The sequence below is a fragment of the Drosophila subpulchrella genome, unplaced genomic scaffold, assembly GCF_014743375.2.
Source record: "Drosophila subpulchrella strain 33 F10 #4 breed RU33 unplaced genomic scaffold, RU_Dsub_v1.1 Primary Assembly Seq28, whole genome shotgun sequence".
Lineage (NCBI taxonomy): Eukaryota > Metazoa > Arthropoda > Insecta > Diptera > Drosophilidae > Drosophila > Drosophila subpulchrella.
The window spans coordinates 526,650-547,566 of record NW_023665563.1 but is presented as its reverse complement, the minus strand read 5'-3'; the positions used below and the strand labels follow the sequence as shown (position 1 = coordinate 547,566).

Below are 20,917 nucleotides of genomic sequence, written 5' to 3'. Positions count from 1 at the left end.
TTTCTTCCCACTGCGATTCTCTAGTGGATCTGCTTCAGGAGCTCAACTATTCTACGGATTTGCCCTGTTGTGGTATTGCTTCCTGTCGGTGAAATCGCACAATAATGGGCAACAGATTGAATTAGGCTTCCTTTTTCATCTGCACTGACCTCCTTTAGGCGTTTTTTGAGTTTTCCTTCCATTTTTAAATTTTAAGTTCAACACCGCTTTTGCACGAACACCGCCAAAAAGTTAAATTTCTAATTCTTTGGGTCGAGGCTAAAGCCTAGTACTCACATCGACGAAAACCTCGAGCTAACCATAGGAGTGAGCGAGAGGCAAACAGGCGGCTAAAGGTTTTCGTCGGGTCTGTTTTTCAGCGTGGTACTCAGATGAGCTAAGGAAATACCAGAAAAAATACCTGATTTCGGGAGTGAATTTTCGATGAACGCCGTTAGCCGCGGCCCAAAGAATAAGAAATTTAATCTTTGGCGGTGTTCGTGCAGAAGCGGTGGGGAATTAAAAAATTTTAAATGGAACAAAAACCCCAAAAACGGTTAAAGGAGGTCAGTGCAGATGAAAAAGGACGCCTAATCCAAGCTGTCGCCCATTATTGTGGGATTTGACCGACAGGAAGCAATACCACAACAGGGGCAAGTCCGCAGAATAGTTGAAGTGCTGGAGGAGATCCACTAGAGAATCCCAGTGGGAAGGAACATGCCGAGTGGGACTTCGCTCTCTACATGGACATCCTGCCGGGCGTGTCCTGGCAAAGAAAGTAAGATCTAGCCAAAATAATTTGGTTGCGTTTTACTAATAGAAGTATCTTTTCAGCAGAACCACCAGTAATATGATCTCCGAAGACCTCTCCATTAGGACTCCGTACACCATAACCACCAGCTACTTGGCAGTTTAAGCGGAGCTGGAGGACGCGCTGCCTTCTACAGGGAGGAGCAAAATAGGGCGCCCGCTGGGCGACTTCCTGCAGCATCAGCGGATCAACCCTGTTCCCAATCCGGCTCCCATTTCCTCAAGGTCCAATATGCCTATTGGGACTCGGAGCTGGACTGCGGTGGAGCGGGAAAGATGTCGAAGCATCCGTGGGACGAAAAGGATGCTTTAAACAACTAATTTACATAAATAAAAACATTCGTTGAACATTCCATCTATTTTTAATTTAACTTCTTTGTGTACCAGCAGACTCCTCCTTTTTAAATTTCTCCAATTGGTTTGTTTTCCGTTTGGCAACAAACCCAGCTGCTTGTCAGTAAGACCATGCTACATGCATTGCGGGTGAACTTTGAAAACTTCGGTCACACTACAAAGAATAAGATTTTTCGACTAGTGAAACTCTTAGCCGATCTGAGTACTAGGCTTAACGGCGTTCATCGAAATTCACTCGCTAAATCTGGTATTTTTTCTGGTATTTCTTTAGCTCATCTGAGTACCGCGCTGAAAAACAGACCGGACGAAAAGCGTTAGCCGCGTATCTGCCTCTCGCTCACTCCTATGGTAAGCTCGCTGTTTTCGTCGATGTGAGTACTATGCTTTAAGATGGACGAAAAAGTTGCATAAGCGGAAAGCTTCTCTGTGTGAATAGAATTACATTAGTGATGTGACGAAAGCATCGGTCGTCGCCATGAAACGTCGATGATTTTAAAATTTTTAAAAACATCGATGCATCGATGTTTATATCGAAATTTCTTCACCTCTAGTTGAGTAGATTAAGTCGTAAATTAATAAGTAGAAATTAGCAAATATGGCATATAACAATGGCGGAATGCCAGATCAACAATTTCTTTGGGATGTTTTTCAAAGGCAAGCGTCAAATATGAAACGTTTAGAATTGGGTAATACGGAATTGCTTTCAGAGTGGACAAAGATAGAAGCGGTCATATATCTGCGGATGAGCTACAAGTGGCTCTTTCGAATGGTACATGGTCTGCATTTAATCCCGAAACGATCCGTTTGATGATAGGAATGTTTGATCGCGAAAGTACTGGTACCGTATCTTTCCAAGATTTCGGAGCATTATGGAAATATGTGACGGATTGGCAAAATTGCTTTCGATCATTCGATCGTGACGGTTCGGGAAACATAGACAAAACTGAGCTGAAAACAGCACTGACATCATTCGGATATCGTTTATCCGACCAATTAATTGAGGTTTTGCTTCGCAAGTTTGATCGCTTTGGACATGGTACAATTCTTTTTGATGATTTTATTCAATGTTGTATTGTGCTATATGTAAGTATACTTTTAAATTATTTCTTAGACATGCAAACCTTTTAGAAGGTACAGTCTAAATTATGCAGTGGCTACTTATAAATTTGACGCTAGATAACGGTGGATTTAAAACAGCGGTGTCCACTGACCTGACTCGCGAGTCTTCAGAATTTCTCGCTCTGCTTACACCGACACTGTAAAGTTTACAGTGTAAAAGCTTGTGTGGCTTCCCCAGTCGTAAGTTCGGGAACGCATTCTCTCGTTTTAGGTGGCATTTTTTTTACACAAAGCGACTCGCATGAAAATTTTCCAAGGCAAATGTGCGTACTAGGTGCAGTGCATTGCGGTGCCTTCTACATGTGCTTAAATATGATGCATCCGGGCTTATGCGTATGGTCTAAAAAATATGACTCAGATTCAGATTAGATAGATCAAATGAAAATAAAAAAAATTATAAAATTGGAATTGTGTTAAATGTATTCCTTTGGAAGCTAACTGATATTTCTTTTTTGAAAGCGTATATGTCCCTTCCAGGACACAATTTACAGGCGCATTCTAAAAAATATATTTGGTGCATACAGGTGCATCCTGGGTACAGCTTATGGGCACATTCTAATTAAATGCGCACAAGAATGCGTTTAGTTGGTTTATATAGGCGCAATCCAAATATATGCATATATGTAGGTGCATGCAACAGATACCTTCTTTTTTGTACCGCACCCGTGTAAATAGAATTGGAAGGTTCATCACTATCGGCACAGGTTTTTAATGACCATTTCATAACTAAGGAACGGGTTTTGGAATGCAGTCATTTCCGACTGGGTCAGCAGCCGACCCAATAAAGTATATATATTCTTGATCAGGATCACAAGCCGAGGCGATCTAGCCATGTTCGTCTGCCCTTTCTTTCTTATTATCAATACCTATCTATATGCCTGTCCAGTCATTAAAAAGTTATATCCAAATAATAATGAATATTTTGCAAATTCAACCGAATAAAGTATTTATATTCTTGATCAGGATCACCAGCCGAACTGCCCGTTCTTATTATCAATACCTATCTACATGCCCGTCCAGTCATTAAAAAGTTATATCCAAAAAAAAGAGATTATTTGGCAAATTCAACCGAGATCACTAACACACCACCAAACCACTAGGGGCGCTATAGGCTGGTTGGCGCTAAAGGCTGGTTGGCGCTAAAGGCTAGGAGGCGTTATGGGCTAGGTAGCGCTGTAGGCTTGGTGGCGCTGTAGGCTAGGTGTGTACGTAAGTGAATACAGCAGATTTCTGTACCTAATAGTCGAGGACGTCGACTATAGCGGTTTCTCTTGATTACTCTAAGATGTTACAAATTTAAAATTTAGTTTTCCATCAAAACATAATATTTATATAGTATTTTGATGATTCTTCAATAATGAAGAAGACTAAAAATATTTTTCCAAAAGTAAGAGTCGGCGTAGGGGCCCAATCTAATACTACTGGGTAGTTTGGCAGGATACCACGTTCATGCACTACCAAACCTCATATTTGTATTAAATCTTTCCTATTCATCACCGCAGATCTTTGAAATACAGAAAATGTAAAATAAATAATAAAAAGTTAAATCCACCAATATGTAGCGTCAAAGCTAAAAGTATGCACTTAATGATGCTATAAAGTGTAGAAATTATTTACTTAGCTAAGTTTCATTCAAAAGCATTTTTTTGAGTTAGCGCATTTACATTTACATTACATTTATTTCTTAAGCACAACTATTTAGCATTTCAACACACTGCATTCACGGAGTTAATCTTTGACTTCTTGTGACTTGCATATTTCGACAGGTTGTCAGCCTTTCTCATCAGCCGAGCTGGAGGGTCTGATCTGAGCGTCAAATCTTTTATTAATAGCATATGTGGAAGTCTGTAATTAGGAGATACATACTTCATATCACAACCATGGTATTAATCACAACAAGATGTGTGTGAAAGTTATGAGTATTGTCTGTTTGAAATCAATTTGCTTTCTGATTTTACGGATGGGTTTGAAACAACTAGTTAATTGTTGTTTCTTGAAAATCGTAAACATTTTTGTGTGTGTTTTGCCTTATTGGTTATAATATTTTTTAGTGTCCTGTTATTTATAAATAAATGTGATTTTTGTATATACAATTTTTTTATTTTTTTTAGGTAAAAATACAAATAAACCATAGTTTCAATTCAATATTGAATTTCGATAAAACTGCCCAAAACTGTTGCTCCTACAGTTTTGATGCTTAAATAAAAATTTTATCTGAAATGTATTGTTCTCATCAATACCTATCGATTGACCCAAAAAAAAGTTTTCCACGCCCACTTCAACGCCCACAAACTTCAAGAAATCTTAAATATGAACGTGGATATCTGGGAAACTATCAAAGATAGAGAATTGGGATCTCAAATTTAGATTCCGTAGCCTTGTACGCAGCGCAAGTTTGTTACGCGAATATGACACGCCCACTCTAACGCCCACAAACCGCCCAAGCCTGTGGCGCCCACGATTTTTATTCTAGATAAAAAATTTTAACTGAAATGTATTGGTCTCGTCAATACCTATCGATTGATCAAAAAAAAAAAAAATTTGCCGAGCCCACTCTAACGCAAATAATGCTTAAATCTGTCCACCGCCAGTAGGTGGCGCATTTCAATCTCGCTTTGCTGCTTGCATATCTCCATTTCCCTTTGGTCCCTTTAGCTGAGTAACGGGTTCTTCCTTGTTATACCCGTTACTCGTAGAGTAAAAGGGTATACTAGATTCGTCGGAAAGTATGTAACAGGCAGAAGGAAGCGTTTCCGACCCCATAAAGTAAATATATTCTTGATCAGGATCACTAGCCGAGTCGATCTAGCCATGTCCGTCTGTCTGTCTGTCCGGATGAACGCTGAGATCTCAGAAACTATGAGAGCTAGGCTATTGAGATTTGGCGTGCAGATTTCTGAGCTTCTTACGCAGCGCAAGTTTGTTTCAGTAGAGTGCCACGCCCACAAACCGCCCAAAACTGTGGCTCCTACAGTTTTCATGCTAGAATAAAAATTTTAACTGAAATGTATTGTTCTCATCAATACCTATCGATTGATAAAAAAAGTTTGCCACGCCCACAAACCGCCCACAAACTTCAAAAAATCGTAAATATGAACGTGGATATCTCGGAAACTATCAAGGATAGAGAATTGGGATCTCAGACTTAGATTCCGTAGCTTTGTGCGCAGCGCAAGTTTGTTACGGAAATATGCCACGCCCACAAACCGCCCAAGCCTGTGGCGCCCACAATTTTCATGCTAGATACAAAATTTTAACTGAACTGTATTGGTCTCGTCAATACCTATACCTATACCGATTGACCCAAAAAAAAATTTGCCACGCCCACTCTAACGCCCATAACGCTTAAATCTGTCTACCGCCGATAGGTGGCGCAATTCAATCTCGCTTTGCTGCTTGCATATCTCCATTTCCCTTTGGTCCCTTTACCTGAGTAACGGGTATCTGATAGTCGAGGTACTCGACTATAGCGTTCATCCTTGTTTTACTTTACAAAATTGCTCGCAATCCGCCTAGCGCCCATAAGTATAAAGGTTTTTATACCCTTGCAGGGGGTATATTGATTTCAGTCAGATGTTTGCAACGCAGAGAAGGAGACGTTTCCGACCCCATAAAGTATATATATTCTTGATCAGCATGACTAGACGAGTCGATCTAGCCATGTCCGTCTGTCCGTCCGTTTCTACGCAAACTAGTCTCTCAGTTTTAAAGCTATCTTTCTTTTGCAGGTAGTATATAAGTCGGAACCAGCCGGACAACTATATCTAATAGCTCCCATAGGAATAATCGGAAAAACTTTTTTTTAAATTATATCTGTTGGGACTCTACGTTTAAATAAGTTCAATCGATTTTATTTAGTTTTAATTATATTATTCTTTATTTAGCACAGCACAACCAACCACAGATTTAGAGATCAGGAAAGTAAGAGAGGGGATTATCCGCGTGGCTTACACTTTAGTGTTACCAGATATCGATAATGTTATAATGCTGCTTTTGTTATATTCTAAATTATAATGGGGATATTCTAGTGCATATTCAATACGCCCCCTCAAAAATTGCATTATAAATGAAATCAAAATTAAAACTAAAATTACATGTTTTCAACTTAATCTATGTGGCTTGTGCTTGCTTATCTTATTTTCTTTTCTATTGGGAACATACAATACAGTGATCCAGCATTTGCTGCTAGGATTGGGAAAACCCAAAAAAAAACCCAATCAGATCACTCTTAAAAACTAAATAGTTATAGTTATAGAAAAAATTTAACAAAATGAAGCAAATTATTCGTGTAGTTTGGCTTCTCCATCCAGTCCCATTTTTCACGTAAATCCATAAAGCGTGGAGCAGGCAACGGCTTCGTTAGAATGTCAGCAAGTTGGTTCTCTGTGGAAATATACTCGATACAAATAACATTATTTTCTATTTGCTCTCTTGTAAAATGATATTTGATATCAATATGTTTAGATCTTTTATGGCATGAGGGATTATTAGCTATACTAATACATCCCTGATTATCTTCATATAACTTTATAGGTCTTTCAAATTGGATATGAACACTTTCTAATAGGGATTTCAACCACAAGGCTTCTCTTACAGCTTCGAACAAGGCCATGTATTCGGCCTCGGTCGATGAAGCAGCCACTGAATTCTTCCTTTTTGTATTCCAGCATATAAGATTTTGGTTAAACATTTTGAATAGAAACCCCGTTGTACTCTTCCTGTCAATTTCATTTCCTCCCCAGTCAGAGTCTGCGTATCCGACAAATATATTTTCAAAACTCAAATTTTTCTTAAATTCTAGTTTCATGTCTATATTTCCTTTTAGATATCTAAGAATCCTTTTCAAACATATCCATAACTCTGCATTATTTTTATTCATATATCGACTTAAAATATTAACAGCAGTGGCCAAGTCTGGACGTGTACATAACATTACATACATAAGATAACCAACTAAGTTATGACAAGGCGCATCATACCATTCATCTGAATTTAATAAATCATAAATAAGCTTGGTGGCTAGGGGAGTACTGACTGATTTGCAATCACTCATTTTGAAATTATTCAAAATCTTTTTAACGTAAGCAGATTGGCTTAAAAGAATTTTTCCACCACCAATTTCTATTCTTATTCCAATAAAATATCGAATTTCTTCCAAATCAGTCATTCTGAACTTGTTCATTAAATATGATTTGAAACATTTCATCTTTTCTATGTCTGCTGTGGCAATAACCAAATCATCTACATAAAGAAGTAAATATATATTACTTTTTACATCACCCTTATCCAGAACATAAATACATCGGTCAACTGGAGAATTTAGAAATCCACACTCTTTTAGTGCATGCTCAAATACCTCAAACCAGTATCTTGCTGCTTGTTTGAGACCGTAAATTGCTTTATTCAATTTACATACACTATTAGCACTGCATAACACACCTTGAGGCACTCTCATATATATTTCTTCTTTTAATTTTCCATTAAGAAATGCACTTTTTACATTCATGTGGTGTACTTTTAAATCATATTGGATTGAAATGGATAATAAGAAACGAAAACTTGATATTCTAGCCACAGGAGCAAATGTTTCTTCATAATCAATAAGATATTTCTGCGTGAACCCACGCGCCACTAACCTAGCTTTGTATCTTTTTGGATTTCCAAACTCGTCAGATTTTAAGTTAAAAACCCATTTGCTGTCAACAATATTTATATTCTCAGGCTTCCTAACTATCGACCAGGTATTGTTAAACTGATGGGCATCCAGTTCACTTTTAATAGCAGCCTCCCATAAAGATTTGTCACTCCTACTTTGTATTTCTTCGAACGAACTTGGAATATCACTGAAGATTGTATGAGCGTTTAAAATATATTTATTGTAATCGATTTCTTCTTCCTTGTATGATATTTGTGGCCTGTTCCTTATCCTATCACTTCTTCTTGAAGTACATTCATTACTTTCAATAGGCTGTTTTAAGTCAAATCTTTTCTCCATACTGTCATTCTGGATATTAATATTATTATATTCCTTACTCTCATTCAGGCTACGAACTGTGTCACTATCCTTACTCTCATTCAGGATACAATCTTTATCACTTTCCTTACTCTCATTCGGGATATTTATTACATCACTTTCCTTACTCTCATTCAGGAATTTTGTATTAATTCATTCAGGATATTTAATATATCATTTTCCTTACTCTCATTCAGGAAGTTTGTATTATTAATCTCCTTACTCTCATTCAGGAACTCAATTTTATTCACAGCTCTAGAATTAATCATATTTGTTTCATCTACGATTACGTCTCTTGCAACAATAAATTTTTCAATATTTATATCCCATAGTTTTAAACCATTTGGTTCATAGCCAACTAAAATTGTTTTAAATGATTTTTCATCGAATTTTCTTTTTCTGTTTTTAATATGGACATACACTGTTGAACCAAATATTTGCAAATATTTTAGATCAGGCTTTCTATTGTGCCAAGCCTCATATGGAGTTTTTGAACTATCATCGAGCGCCCTAGTCGGAATCCTGTTAACTAAATAAGTTGCTGTCAGAACAGCTTCACCCCAGTAGCTTTTACCATACTTCGAGCTTTTTCAGTAATCGTTCTGGTCATCCTTTCTGATACGCCGATTTATTGCGGTGTATATGGCACAGTCAAATGGTAACTTATCCTTTTCTGTACACAATAATCACGCATGTCACTGGATAGATATTCCCTACCATTGTCTATATAGAGATTTACAATTTTAAGGTTGAAATGGGCCTCACTTTTCGCTTAAAAATCCTTAAACATTGTAAAAACTTCTGATTTATGTTTCATTAAATACGTTACACAATAATATGTGTATTGATCCACAAAAATAACATAGTAGTTTTTGTCGTCAATTGAAACAGGTGTTATTGGCCCGCAAACATCGGAATGGATTACAAATAGGGGTCTACTTATATATTGTTTATTTTTATGTTTTTCAAAACTCAATCTGGCATGTTTGCCATTTAAACATCTCATCAACTGGATTAACGTTGTCTAGAAGATTATTGTCACTAAATAAATTATTTCTTTTAATTTCTAGCAATTTCCCTTTACTAATGTGACCTAATCTCTCATGCCATAACCGATATTCATTATTATTCTTTTCCACATTTGATATATAGGCTTTAAATTCAAGAATTGGTGTATTGAACATACCTGAATTCTCAGCAACCACAGACCCATTCTTGAATATCTTTACGCCGTTACTGCCAAACATAACGGTCATACCGGCCTCCTGCAGTCGCTTGACAGAAATTAAATTTTCTGCAAGATTCTGGCAATAAAGCACATCCTCAAGCGTGATTTGGTTTCCATTGTTCAGTCTGACAATTCCGCGCTTCGTTGCAAAAATAAATTCGCCATGCTTGGCAACAGCAATTTTTATAGGAGACTCCAGGTCGATGTAATCCACAAAAAGTTTCTCGTCATTTACGAGATGGTCTGTAGCACCAGAATACAATATAAATTTAACGTTCTCATTGTCAATTTTGGACTTATTTTTATCAAAACGATTTAACATAAACGCGAAGCCGGGTTGTGTTGATGCTATTTGTGCTTCTTTGTTATTTTATTTATTTTTATCATTTATAATTCTTTTGAACGCATAACAATCTTTTTTAATATGCCCTTCTTTGCCACAGTGATGACACTTGATATTAAATTTTCCCTTTCCGCTGCCTTCATAACTTTCCTACTTGCATCACTGCTATCGTTTTTAATTTTTATCTCGTGATCGAGTATTCTGTTCTTTACAAAGGCTAAAGTAAGATTTTCCTCAGCTAGGGTCTCAATCGCAGTTATTACCCCATTATATGACGATGGCAAGGTCAATAGCAAGTGCGACACTTTGTCCATTTCGTCGATTTTCGCCCCTGAGGCTAAGAACTCACTCATCAATTCATCGAAAATATTAAAATGACATAATAGTGCTGTCTCACTCTGCAACTTCAGCGACAGCAATCTTTTTCGAACAGCTAACTGCGACGCGAGACTCTTGCCTTCATAAATGTCGCGCCGTGTTGTCGCATGTCGCAAAGTTTAAGAAAGAGTCACTGAGGTATTCTATCAGAGTGCTTTTTGCACAACGCTCTGCCTTTTTCCAGGAATCGTCAGGTTTTTCAGGAATGGTCTCGTCTATAACTTTTAACACATCCAACTCTCGCGAATAGGGCTATGATTCTAAATTTGCATACCGCATATTTTTCCCCGTCAAAAGGCTTAATGTTGCGTTTCCATGGTAATTTACACACACACACACTCAGCTATATTAATGTATGTGAGACACAATTTCACAACGTTGCGCAAATCAAAGCAATCTCACAAGTTAACTAAATTTTCACTTATCTAAATATATTGGGCGTAGTCTGGGCCCATAACCTGTTGGGATTCTACGTTTAAATAAGTTCAATCGATGTTATTTAGTTTTAATTATTTTATTCTTTATTTAGCACAGCACAACCAACCACAGATTTAGAGATCACGAAAGTAAGAGAGGGGATTATCAGCGTAGCTTACACTTTAGTGTTACCAGATATCGATAATGTTATAATGCTGTTTTTGTTATATTCTAAATTTTAATGGGGATATTCTAGTGCATATTCAATAATATCTTTGGTGCTTTTTGACATATAACCTCCTAAGCTTGAAAATAACATTTTTTAATTAGTTTTGAATTTCGAATTTAATTTTATTAATATCGGACGACTATATCATATAGCTGCCATAGGAACGATCGGAAAATTGGTGGGAAAATAATATGAAACAAATTATAGCTTTGGTGCTTTTTAACATATAACCTACTACGCTTGGAAATAACATTTTTTAATTAGTTCTGAATTTCGAATTTAATTTTATCAAAATCGGACGACTTTATCATATAGCTGCCATAGGAACGATCGGAAAATTGGTGGGAAAAAATATGAAACAAATTAAAGCTTCGATGTTTTTTGACATATTATCTTATACTATTGGGAATATCATTTTTTGTATTTTTAAATTTAATAATTATAACTGCAAGGGTATAAAAACTTAGGCTTGCCGAAGTTAACTTCCTTTCTTGTTAAATTAGATATTGTTATACCCGTTACTCGTAGAGTAAAAGGGTATACTAGATTCGTCGAAAAGTATGTAACAGGCAGAAGGAAGCGTTTCCGACCCCATAAAGTATATATATTCTTGATCAGGATCACTAGCCGAGTCGATCTAGCCATGTCCGTCTGTCCGTATGAACGCTGAGATCTCGGAAACTATAAGAGCTACAATACTGGGATTAGGCATGCAGATTCCTGAGATTCCTGCGCAGCGCAAGTTTGTTTCAGAAGAGTGCCACGCCCACTCTAACGCCCACAAACCGCCCAAAACTGTGGCTCCTACAGTTTTGATGCTAGAACAAAAATTTTAACTGAAATGTGTTGTTCTCATCAATACCTACCGATTGACCTAAAAAAAGTTTGCCACGCCCACTCTAACGCCCACAAACCGCCCAAATCTGTGGCGCCCACAATTTTCATGCTAGATAAAAAATTTTAACTGAAGTGTATTGGTCTCGTCAATACCTATCGATTGATTTAAAAAAAACTTTGCCACGCCCACTCTAACGCCCACAACGCTTAAATCTGTCTACCGCCGGTAGGTGGCGCATTTGCTGCTTGCATATCTCCATTGGTCCCTTTACCTGAGTAACGGGTATCTGATAGTCGAGGTACTCGACTATAGCGTTCTTCCTTGTTTTGTTTATTTATGTTCGAGGAGTTCGTATGTTAATCCGACCTAACAGAAAATATTGTTCGCAGCCATAACATAGAGATGTGTCAAGTATAGAGAAGAATGGGGTAAGGGTCTGTTTGTGGCCCTAGCGACTAAATAGCTACCTTAAAATATGACTTGCTTTTTATGAAAGTACCTTAGAAAACTAGGGGCGACCATAAAAATTGCTTAAACGCACTCAGTTGAAAAAGTCATGAATTAATTTCTGGCTATGTCAGATTTGATAAAATATTTCCATTCAGCTCGAAACACTTTTTTGGACATTGTTCGCTCGCGAGATTTTTGTAATGTAAATATATTCTGAAGCGAAATTCCTTGTTATAATTTTGTTTGTTCATTTCATTCTTGGAGATATTTCGCAACAACTGAAAAGACAACTTGTGGGGCAAGGATAGTTGAAGGTTATATATGATAATACGATTTTTTATGAAGTATATGTATAGTTTTTATTAATTTTTTTGTTGAGCTAGAGTCGTCGCCAAATAATGTCCCTCCTGAACGCCGAAATGAAGTTGTCAGGTGTTATAATTGCCAGGATATTGGACACACAAAAACATACTGTTTTAGCCTCCCAAATGCGCTAAACGTGGTGGTGATCATGAATCTCGAGACCCTTTTTGCCCCGCTAGGTCTCAGGATTAATTTAAGTGCATTAACTGAGGATCCAACCAAAATGATTTTTAGAAGCTTTTCTGATCGTCACAAATCTGGAACATCCAAAAAACAACGATCAATTAAATATGTACCTGCCCGTCTTTATGCTCAGAATGCTTGGGGCCCAGCTATACACTCCCTGTCTTCTGGTTCTAGCACTTTCAATTTAACGCAGAGCTTACTTGTGGCTCCTCCGTCTAGTGCTGGCTTTCAAGTACTTATCTCCCGTATTGACCAGGTAATGTCAATGATGATGAAAATTTTTGAGCTTATGAACCGGCAGTTTGCCATCTGGTGCGTCTATATCTTAGATCATATTACGTCTTAAAGTCTGCAAGTCCTAGCTACAAGAGGACCATGCAATTTCCTTCTAATGCAAGGATGAATCCAACGGCAATTGATTTGGGTATCTATATGGATATTTCGTCCAACTTTCTAACTGTACATGAATCACATGATCTTAGTTCCGATCACATTTCGCTTGCAATACTTTTATGCGCTGCTGCTTCACCTTAACTTACAACACAATGTCTGCTGTCTTGTCGGACTAACATTGGACGTTTAAGGAATCATCTTACAATCCTTATTGAGAATGATGAATCTGCTGATCTGAGTTGTCCACTCGATGCTGCCGTTAATGGTCTGACTCTTAAGATTCAGTATGCCGCTGCTGCATCCACTAACGGTAATCACTCTTATGTTCCACAGCTAAATAATGCACTTCTAAATCCTAAAGTAACGACTCTGGCTAGACAGAAGATATCACTACGGCGACGCTGGATGCAAACGCGTCATAGCTATCTTTAGAAGGGCTGATTCATTATTAAGAAAAGCTCTTTATCGTGCTTTGTCTTTTCCTCCGTAAGTTCAGTGCTATCGATCCGGATGCTGATCATGGCTTCGAGCTGTGGAAATGCACGTGCGGGCTAAGCGACAGCCTCTCCAGAAGATTCCTTTGCTTCGATCGGACTGTACTTGGGCAAATTAAGATGATGAAATAGCAAAGGAATTCGCTGATTCTTTGGAAGAAAGATTGAAGACCTTTGAATTGGTCACAAATGAAGAGACTGCTGTTACAGTAGCTTTTGGTCCTCCTTCTCAAGTTCTGCCTATTGATGCAGTAGAAGTTAAAGACCAAATTAAGCGACTAAAGCCGAGCAAGGCCCCTGGGCTTGACATTATTGCCATTGGCAACTATTTCGTCTCAAAAGCTTAAATCCATCCTTTTCCCGACACACTTTATCTCCTGTGCACATTTCTTATTGGCGGAATCTTCCAGGTAAATGTTCGAGGATATAAGTGTGCTTCAAGGCCTATATTTGCTGGAGTATGTATATTTATATACCATGTTCACCTCGCACCTTCTTTATTCCAGAAGCGGAAATGTTCTAACGGTGCTCTGCGAAGAGAGGCGACAGATATGGTGCAGGACATGTTAAATGAGTTGAGACCTCACCCTGGACGGGACTCTTATAAAGCACTTCGACACGGTTGAGTGACTTGGGCTTACTTTAGTCAGGCGGCTTACCTGGAAGCAGCACATTATGGCTACCTGTGCTTCCACAAGTCAAAAGGCGAGGAAAATCAGATGGCTCCTTCGTCCGGACTGTCGGCAAAAACTCGGCTTTTCAAAGCTATTTTAATGCCTAGTCTACATTGGGGTATACACATCTGGGGCACTACATACAGCACGTCTAAAAAAGTATTGAATCCTGGCAAACCAAAACATTAAGCCATATGATAAACGAAGAAGATTAAAACGATGGCACTCTTCAGACAATTGGATACTTGAACGAACCGCACGAGTTCCAAAAAGTCCATAAAAGGTGACTCCGTAATATTTTCGGGGGATAATAATAGTCTGCATAAAAAAAAAACAAGGAAGAACGCCGACTATCAGATACCCTTTACTCAGCTAAAGGGACCAAAGGGAGATGGCGATATGCAAGCAGCAAAGCTATATTGTAATGCGCCACCAACCCGTGATCTCAATATATGGTTATATGGGCGGCAGACAGATTTAAGCGTTATGGGCGTGGCAATCGATAGGTATTGACGAGACTAATACATTTCAGTTAAAAGTTTTTATCTAGCATAAAAGTTGTTGCCGCCACAGGCTTGGGCGGTTTGTGGACGTTAGAGTGGGCGTGGCAAGCTTATTTTTATGTCAATAAATAGGTAATGACGAGTTTAATACATTTCAGTTATAATCACTGTGGATGGCAGTACACGTAGTGGCGAAGCGCGCAAGAGAGCGTGCGAAGACAACTACTATATATAGCCGCAGAATTGAAAATCTGCAATTAAGAACATTGCATACCAAGACTTTCGAAATATAGATTTGTTTGGGAGAAAAAGCTGTGAAAGTGTAAAAGTAAAAATATAGAAAATTGGAGCTGCTGGATACGGTGGGGATAAAAGCCCCCGGCTGTTTAGCTAGTTTTATTCTTACCGAGAATACGCGTCGAATGACACCTCATTTGTTGAAATCCGATGTTCCGTTCAAAAGTAATTCAAAAACAAGATTTTCTTCCCAAAATGAAAATGTTTGTCCCTTTGTTTGTGGGTTTGTATGCATCCCATCTTAGTTTTAGGGTTTTGAAAACCCTATGGGTGTATAAAGCAGCTTGAAATAGAAAACGTTTGTTCTACGACTTTTGGAAAAACCCGCTAGTTTAGCGGAAAATCAAAAAAAAAAGACAGATTTAAAATGCTTATAGTATCTAAACAACTAATGCTACATATATCTCTGAAAAGATAATTTAATTTGCTAAATAGTCTTCATACAGTAAAATTGTCTGAATGTAATAGATTTAGAGTTATGATAAAAAGTTATTTTTTAAAACCACTTTTTGACTATTTTCTCAAAATTGAGTCGAACGATTTCTTTTTAAATTTTAAATCATACAGCCCTTGAGATTCCTCATTTTTTGATCTATAACACTTTTTGCCCTAAAAATTACCGTTTGGAAGATATTAAGCGATAAAAAGTGCAACTCGTTTCAGCTACGTATACGTAATATTTCATACTTATTTGAGTAAACAAGAAAAAACACCATTTTGATGAAAAAATTCTTATTAGATTTTTTCAAACGGAAAATCTGTTATGGTTTTAGGGTCCTTTACTTGCAAGAAGCTAATCGAAATAGGAAACTTGATCTATTTGTTCTACCACTTTGGAAAAACCCGCTAGTTCGGCGGGAAATGTAAGAAACGACAGATTTCTCTTGGAATCTGAAACTATACAGCCCTTGAGATTCCAAACTTGTGCTATTAAAATAGGTAATTGTAGCGATAAAACTTGTTGTGCCTAATTTAAGGTGGCGTTCAGCTAAGATTAGGGGTCGAATCTGTGTGTTTGGTTTTTCAATAGCCAAGCCATATGGGGACGACTCCTAGTCATGGTATTGGGGTAGTGGCGAACGCGCCTTTAACAAAAATTGTTGATATCAACAATTGTGACGAAAAATGATATTACATACGATAAAATAAATAAACTATATTACAACAGAAAATGTACACGTAGGTAAATAAATATGTACTGTTGCGGGCCGAAATCATAAATTTAATATAGTTTATTTATTTTATCGAATGTAATATCATTTTTCGTCACAATTGTTGATATCAGAAATTTTTGTTAAAGGCCCGTTCGCCACTACTTTCTACCTCGTTAAGAGGTGTTTTAGTTTGATTTCTTATCTAGCATGAAAATTGTGGGCGTCACAGGTTTGGCGGTTTGTGGGCGTTAAAATGTGTGCGTGACATATTCGCGTAACAAACATGCGCTGCGTACAAAGCTACGGAATCCAAATCCCAATTCTCTATCTTTGATAATTTTCGATATATCCGCGTTCATATTTACGATATTTTGAAGTTTGTGGGTGGTTTGTGGGCGTTGAGGTGGGCGTGGCAAATTTTGTTTTGGTCAACCGATAGGTATCGATGAGAACAATACGTTTAGTTAAAATATTTATTCTAGCATTAAAACTGTAGGAGCCACAGTTTTGAACGGTTTGTGGGCGTTAGAGTGGGGGTGGCACTCTGACGAAACAAACTTGCGCTTCTCAGTAATCTCTAGAATCTGCATGTCTAATCTCAGTATTGCAGTTTGAGTAGTTTCCGAGATCTCAGCGTTCATACAGACAGACTGACACGGCTAGATCGACTCGCCTAGTGATCCTAATCAAGAATATAAATACTTTCTGGGGTCGGAAACGCTTCGTTCTTCTTGTTACATACTTTCCGACGAATCTAGTGTACCCTTTTACTCTACGAGTAACGGGTATAATTACGTAATGAAGAAAGGTTGAAGTGGTGTAGAAAAAAGATATTGCCAAAAGAAGAGGCCTTTTAATTATACAACATTCATTCACTTATTATTTATAGTTGCTTTGTCCAACAAACCTTTTCCTACCATCTGTACTCCACTCTCCCCTACAGATTTAGTATTATAATTGTATCGGCTCTTACAGAATGTGTTGGTGGCTATAATGTTAACAATACATTATAACTATTCTTCAACATTTATTCTAAAAGCATTATGTCTGTTCTTATCATTTTTATACAATAATCCCATTTGCTTCGATTGCTTTTGTATGCATTCCTCACATGATGGTATTAAAGATGTATATGTGGAATACGAGCATGGAATATTTACTAGTTGTTGAGCACTCTGGTTGATTTCGCCACATCCTATGCCCATTTCGTCTATCAGTTAGCAGAGATACGTCGCTTCCTTGGATCCGTCGAAAGTGCTGGACTGCCTGTTTCTTGAACTCAAAGAAAAGTACTGCACCCGCCGCTAAAAAGGGTCATCCAAGTTATCCCTAATCTGCATTTATGGAGTACTGAGTTTGTAGTAAAGCTGAAGTTCAGATGTGGTCTCATAGGTTGCGCTTCGCTGCGACAATTTCGTAACTGAATATAGAATATCAATCAAAGATTGATTGGCCACTGGAATTACTTGCTGACATTCAGTATTCTGCCATTTTACTTGATTTTCGGCTTCCAGCGAAAGCCCTACAGATCTCCATGGAATATTCTCTCTGAAGGTTCTCTGTATACTGTCTGTGTCCAATCTTCACGCTTTTTGGGCTTGCCCCCAAAAAACGTTTTTATACCCATGCAGAGGGTATAATGATTTCAGTCAGAAGTTTGCAACGCAGTGAAAAAGACGTCTCCGACCCCATAACATTGGCCCAGCTTCGCGCTTCGTATGCTGTTCGCTGTTCTTTGTGCCGTCGCGCTTTTCATACTTCTTGCGTAGCCCCACCGGACAATGTGCTCAAACTTTTATTAAATCCAAACATATGTGGCAATGTGACAGCTGTGTGGTTGCGAATGATTCGCATTCTAAAATTGATGAATTCGATGATAAATTGAAAGCCCTGGAGCCCTTATATCAGGACCTTCATAATAAAGATGATGCATTGACTCAAAATTTAAATGTAAATCTACCGAGGCCTGCCAACGTAACTGCAGCTCCCCAGTCATAGGCGGCTGCTGCTGCTACGTCTTCCGCGGTCGTTGACCCTTTTAATCATGCTCTGGATATTGAGAGAGGAAATTTCATACAAGTTCAAAATAAGAAGAGAAGGAACACCAACAAGCCCAATAGAAATTTTGTTGGAATGGCTCCTAATGCCGAAGATCTTCATGTTTGCCGACCAAGAAATTTTTGCATGTCGGAATGTTTGCAACAGATACAGACCCGAATGGTGTTTTAAAATATGTGTCCACCAAGCTTAAGGTGGATGCTAATTCTTTCACTTGTGTAAAGCTTGTAAAAAAAGATGTTGACGTTACAATTTTAAAGTTTGTGAATTTCAAGCTTGGTATCCCCGATCAGCTTTACAATTCAGTCTTCAAAAACGATTTCTGGACGAACTCAGTTAAGGTCAAAAGATTTATTCATAGAGAACGGGGCATTGTGGTAGGGGATGGAATCTTATTCAATTTGCCGGAGCCTGGCCAAACTTCAACATCAAGTCATCCATCAAAAAACTCCTAGCTGCTTGCCTTTCTCACTGCGCTCTCATGATCTTCTGTCTCTCTCCTGACGCACCATCAACAACATCAGCCGGATTCGGGCCATTGGACCAATTAGGGATAGCATGACCACGGATGACCGGATATGCGCAAACAATACAAATTTCAATATTTATTTTCAAAATGTCGGTGGTATGCGTACGAAAGCTCAATCCATTTTCCAGGCAACGTCTCATGGTGATCACGACGTCATCATTTATGTTGAAACCTGGCTCAACATGGATTTCTTTGATAATGAATTATTCGATACGAATCCTTACCATGTGTTCCGTAAAGATTGAGATTCCGTTAAAACACGATGCTCTAGAGGTGGCGGCGTTTTAATTGCTGTGCGGCATGAGCTGCGTTGCACTGCTATTCGTCTCCAGAACGAGGATTCTCTCCTCGATCAATTTTGTGTATCTTTTGGTCCTACTGACACAATTTTCGTGACAGTATCATACATACCACCAAGCAGCAGTTTTGATTTATATAAAGCGCATGTGGACAACATTGCCCACCTATACCAGGAGTTTGAAGATGGCCAGTATATATGTGTTTTGAGCGACTTCAACCTATCTTCGCTCGTGTGGGCTCATGATCTTGAGTCTTCAGCAATGGTTCCCAGTAATTTGCATCTTCCCCACGAAATCTTAGTCATCGATGAGCTTCTTAGTATGGGATTAGTTCAGATTAACCATGTATTTAATAACTTAAATAAGCTTCTAGATCTAATTTTTGTACACCCTTATTTATGCCTTACTTTATGTTGTAGCGATAATCCTTTAGCCGCGTGTGATGCTCATTACAAGCCCCTATTAATCTTAATTACTTGTTATATTTTCTCACCAAATAATTCTCGCTTGCCTCTTACTTATATTAATTCTAGCAGTTTAGATTCTATCCGTAGTGATATTTCTAATATTAGATGGGCGGAAGTCCTCTTGCATGCAGCTGTGAATACAACCTATGAAATTTTTATATCTTTTCTCTCTACTGTTGTAGGCAGATACGCTAAAAATAGAGTTCAAAGTTCTTATAAGCCACAAGGACTAAAAAAAATATAAAAATCTCCGAAATAATTTCTATAAGCGCTACATAGAAAGCTGCTGACTTTGATCGGTACAAACAGCATAAGCGTGAGTTTGAGTTCCTCAATAAATTCTTATACAGCCAATATATTGCTGATATAGAGTGTAAACTAATTACCAATCCTAAATCATTCTGGCACTTTGTCAATTCTAAACGAACAACGTCCTGCTTTCCTTCCCATATGTCATATGAAAGTCTTTCAGCTTCTTCAGACATTGGGGTCGCTAATCTATTTGCTAAGTACTTTGCATCTAACTTTGAACCGAGCTTGCTGTGGAATAACGATGATTCACTCAGTGCCATTGCCACGATGCTAAATATTGGGTGCTTAGATGTAACTGATTTGGACTGTCATATGGCGGCTGAGAGTTTTAACGACTCAGGAAAATTTGACTGCGATGGCCTTTCTCCATTTATTTTGAAAAACTGTATAGGTGTTCTTTGTGAGCCCCTAAAAATGATCTTCAACAAGTCTCTTTCCACTGGCGTATTTGCGCATAGATGGAAACTTGCCACAATTTCTCCTATATTCAAGTCTGGTTACAAAAATATTGTTTCAACTTCTGGCTTCCTCAGGGAAGTGTATTGGGTCCGTTTCTTTTCATCATCTTCATTAATGATTTACGCTATTGCACAAAAAATTCTGAATTCCTGTTGCTTGCCGTCGATCTTAAAATATTTAGGTCTGTGAATTCAATCTCCGATAGTGAACTTCTTCAAAATGACCTAGTAAAAGTGTGAAATTGGTGCTCTCGTAATCAGTTACCTCTGAACTTGTCAAAAAGTTTATACGTTAGGTACAGCAAACGATTAATTAATGTCCTCAGTTCGTATTCCATTAGTTCCCATATTCTTTCCTTAAGAAATGAATTACCTAGGAGTTATGTTTGATACCAAATTTACTTTCATTGATCACATAAATTACATAATTCCAAAGGCATACGCTATGTATGGGTTTGTAAAACGAAATCCCACACAATTTAAAGATCCGTACACGAAACTAAGCCAATTTTCTTCGTTCATAAGGTCCAGATTGGATTGTGCTTCGTTTGTCTGGAGTCCGACTGTTCTAC

General features: G+C 38.0%; 1 protein-coding gene across 2 annotated transcripts in view; it reads left to right on the top strand.

Annotated features, from left to right (window-relative positions):
* Positions 1-1,649: 1,649 nt before the first annotated feature.
* The window catches only part of LOC119559654 (programmed cell death protein 6), a 44,949-nt gene continuing 25,681 nt past the window's right edge, over positions 1,650-20,917 (top strand). The window contains exons 1-3 of one of the 2 annotated variants that reach the window (XM_037872702.1): positions 1,650-1,797; positions 1,851-2,226; positions 4,029-4,350. In XM_037872702.1, coding sequence (XP_037728630.1) covers positions 1,739-1,797; positions 1,851-2,226; positions 4,029-4,067 — 474 coding nt within the window. In that variant the 5' untranslated portion in view covers positions 1,650-1,738 and the 3' untranslated portion in view covers positions 4,068-4,350. Of the gene's footprint in view, positions 1,798-1,850; positions 2,227-4,028; positions 4,351-20,917 lie in introns of those variants that run through there. The other variant, XM_037872701.1, reaches the window with a different exon arrangement.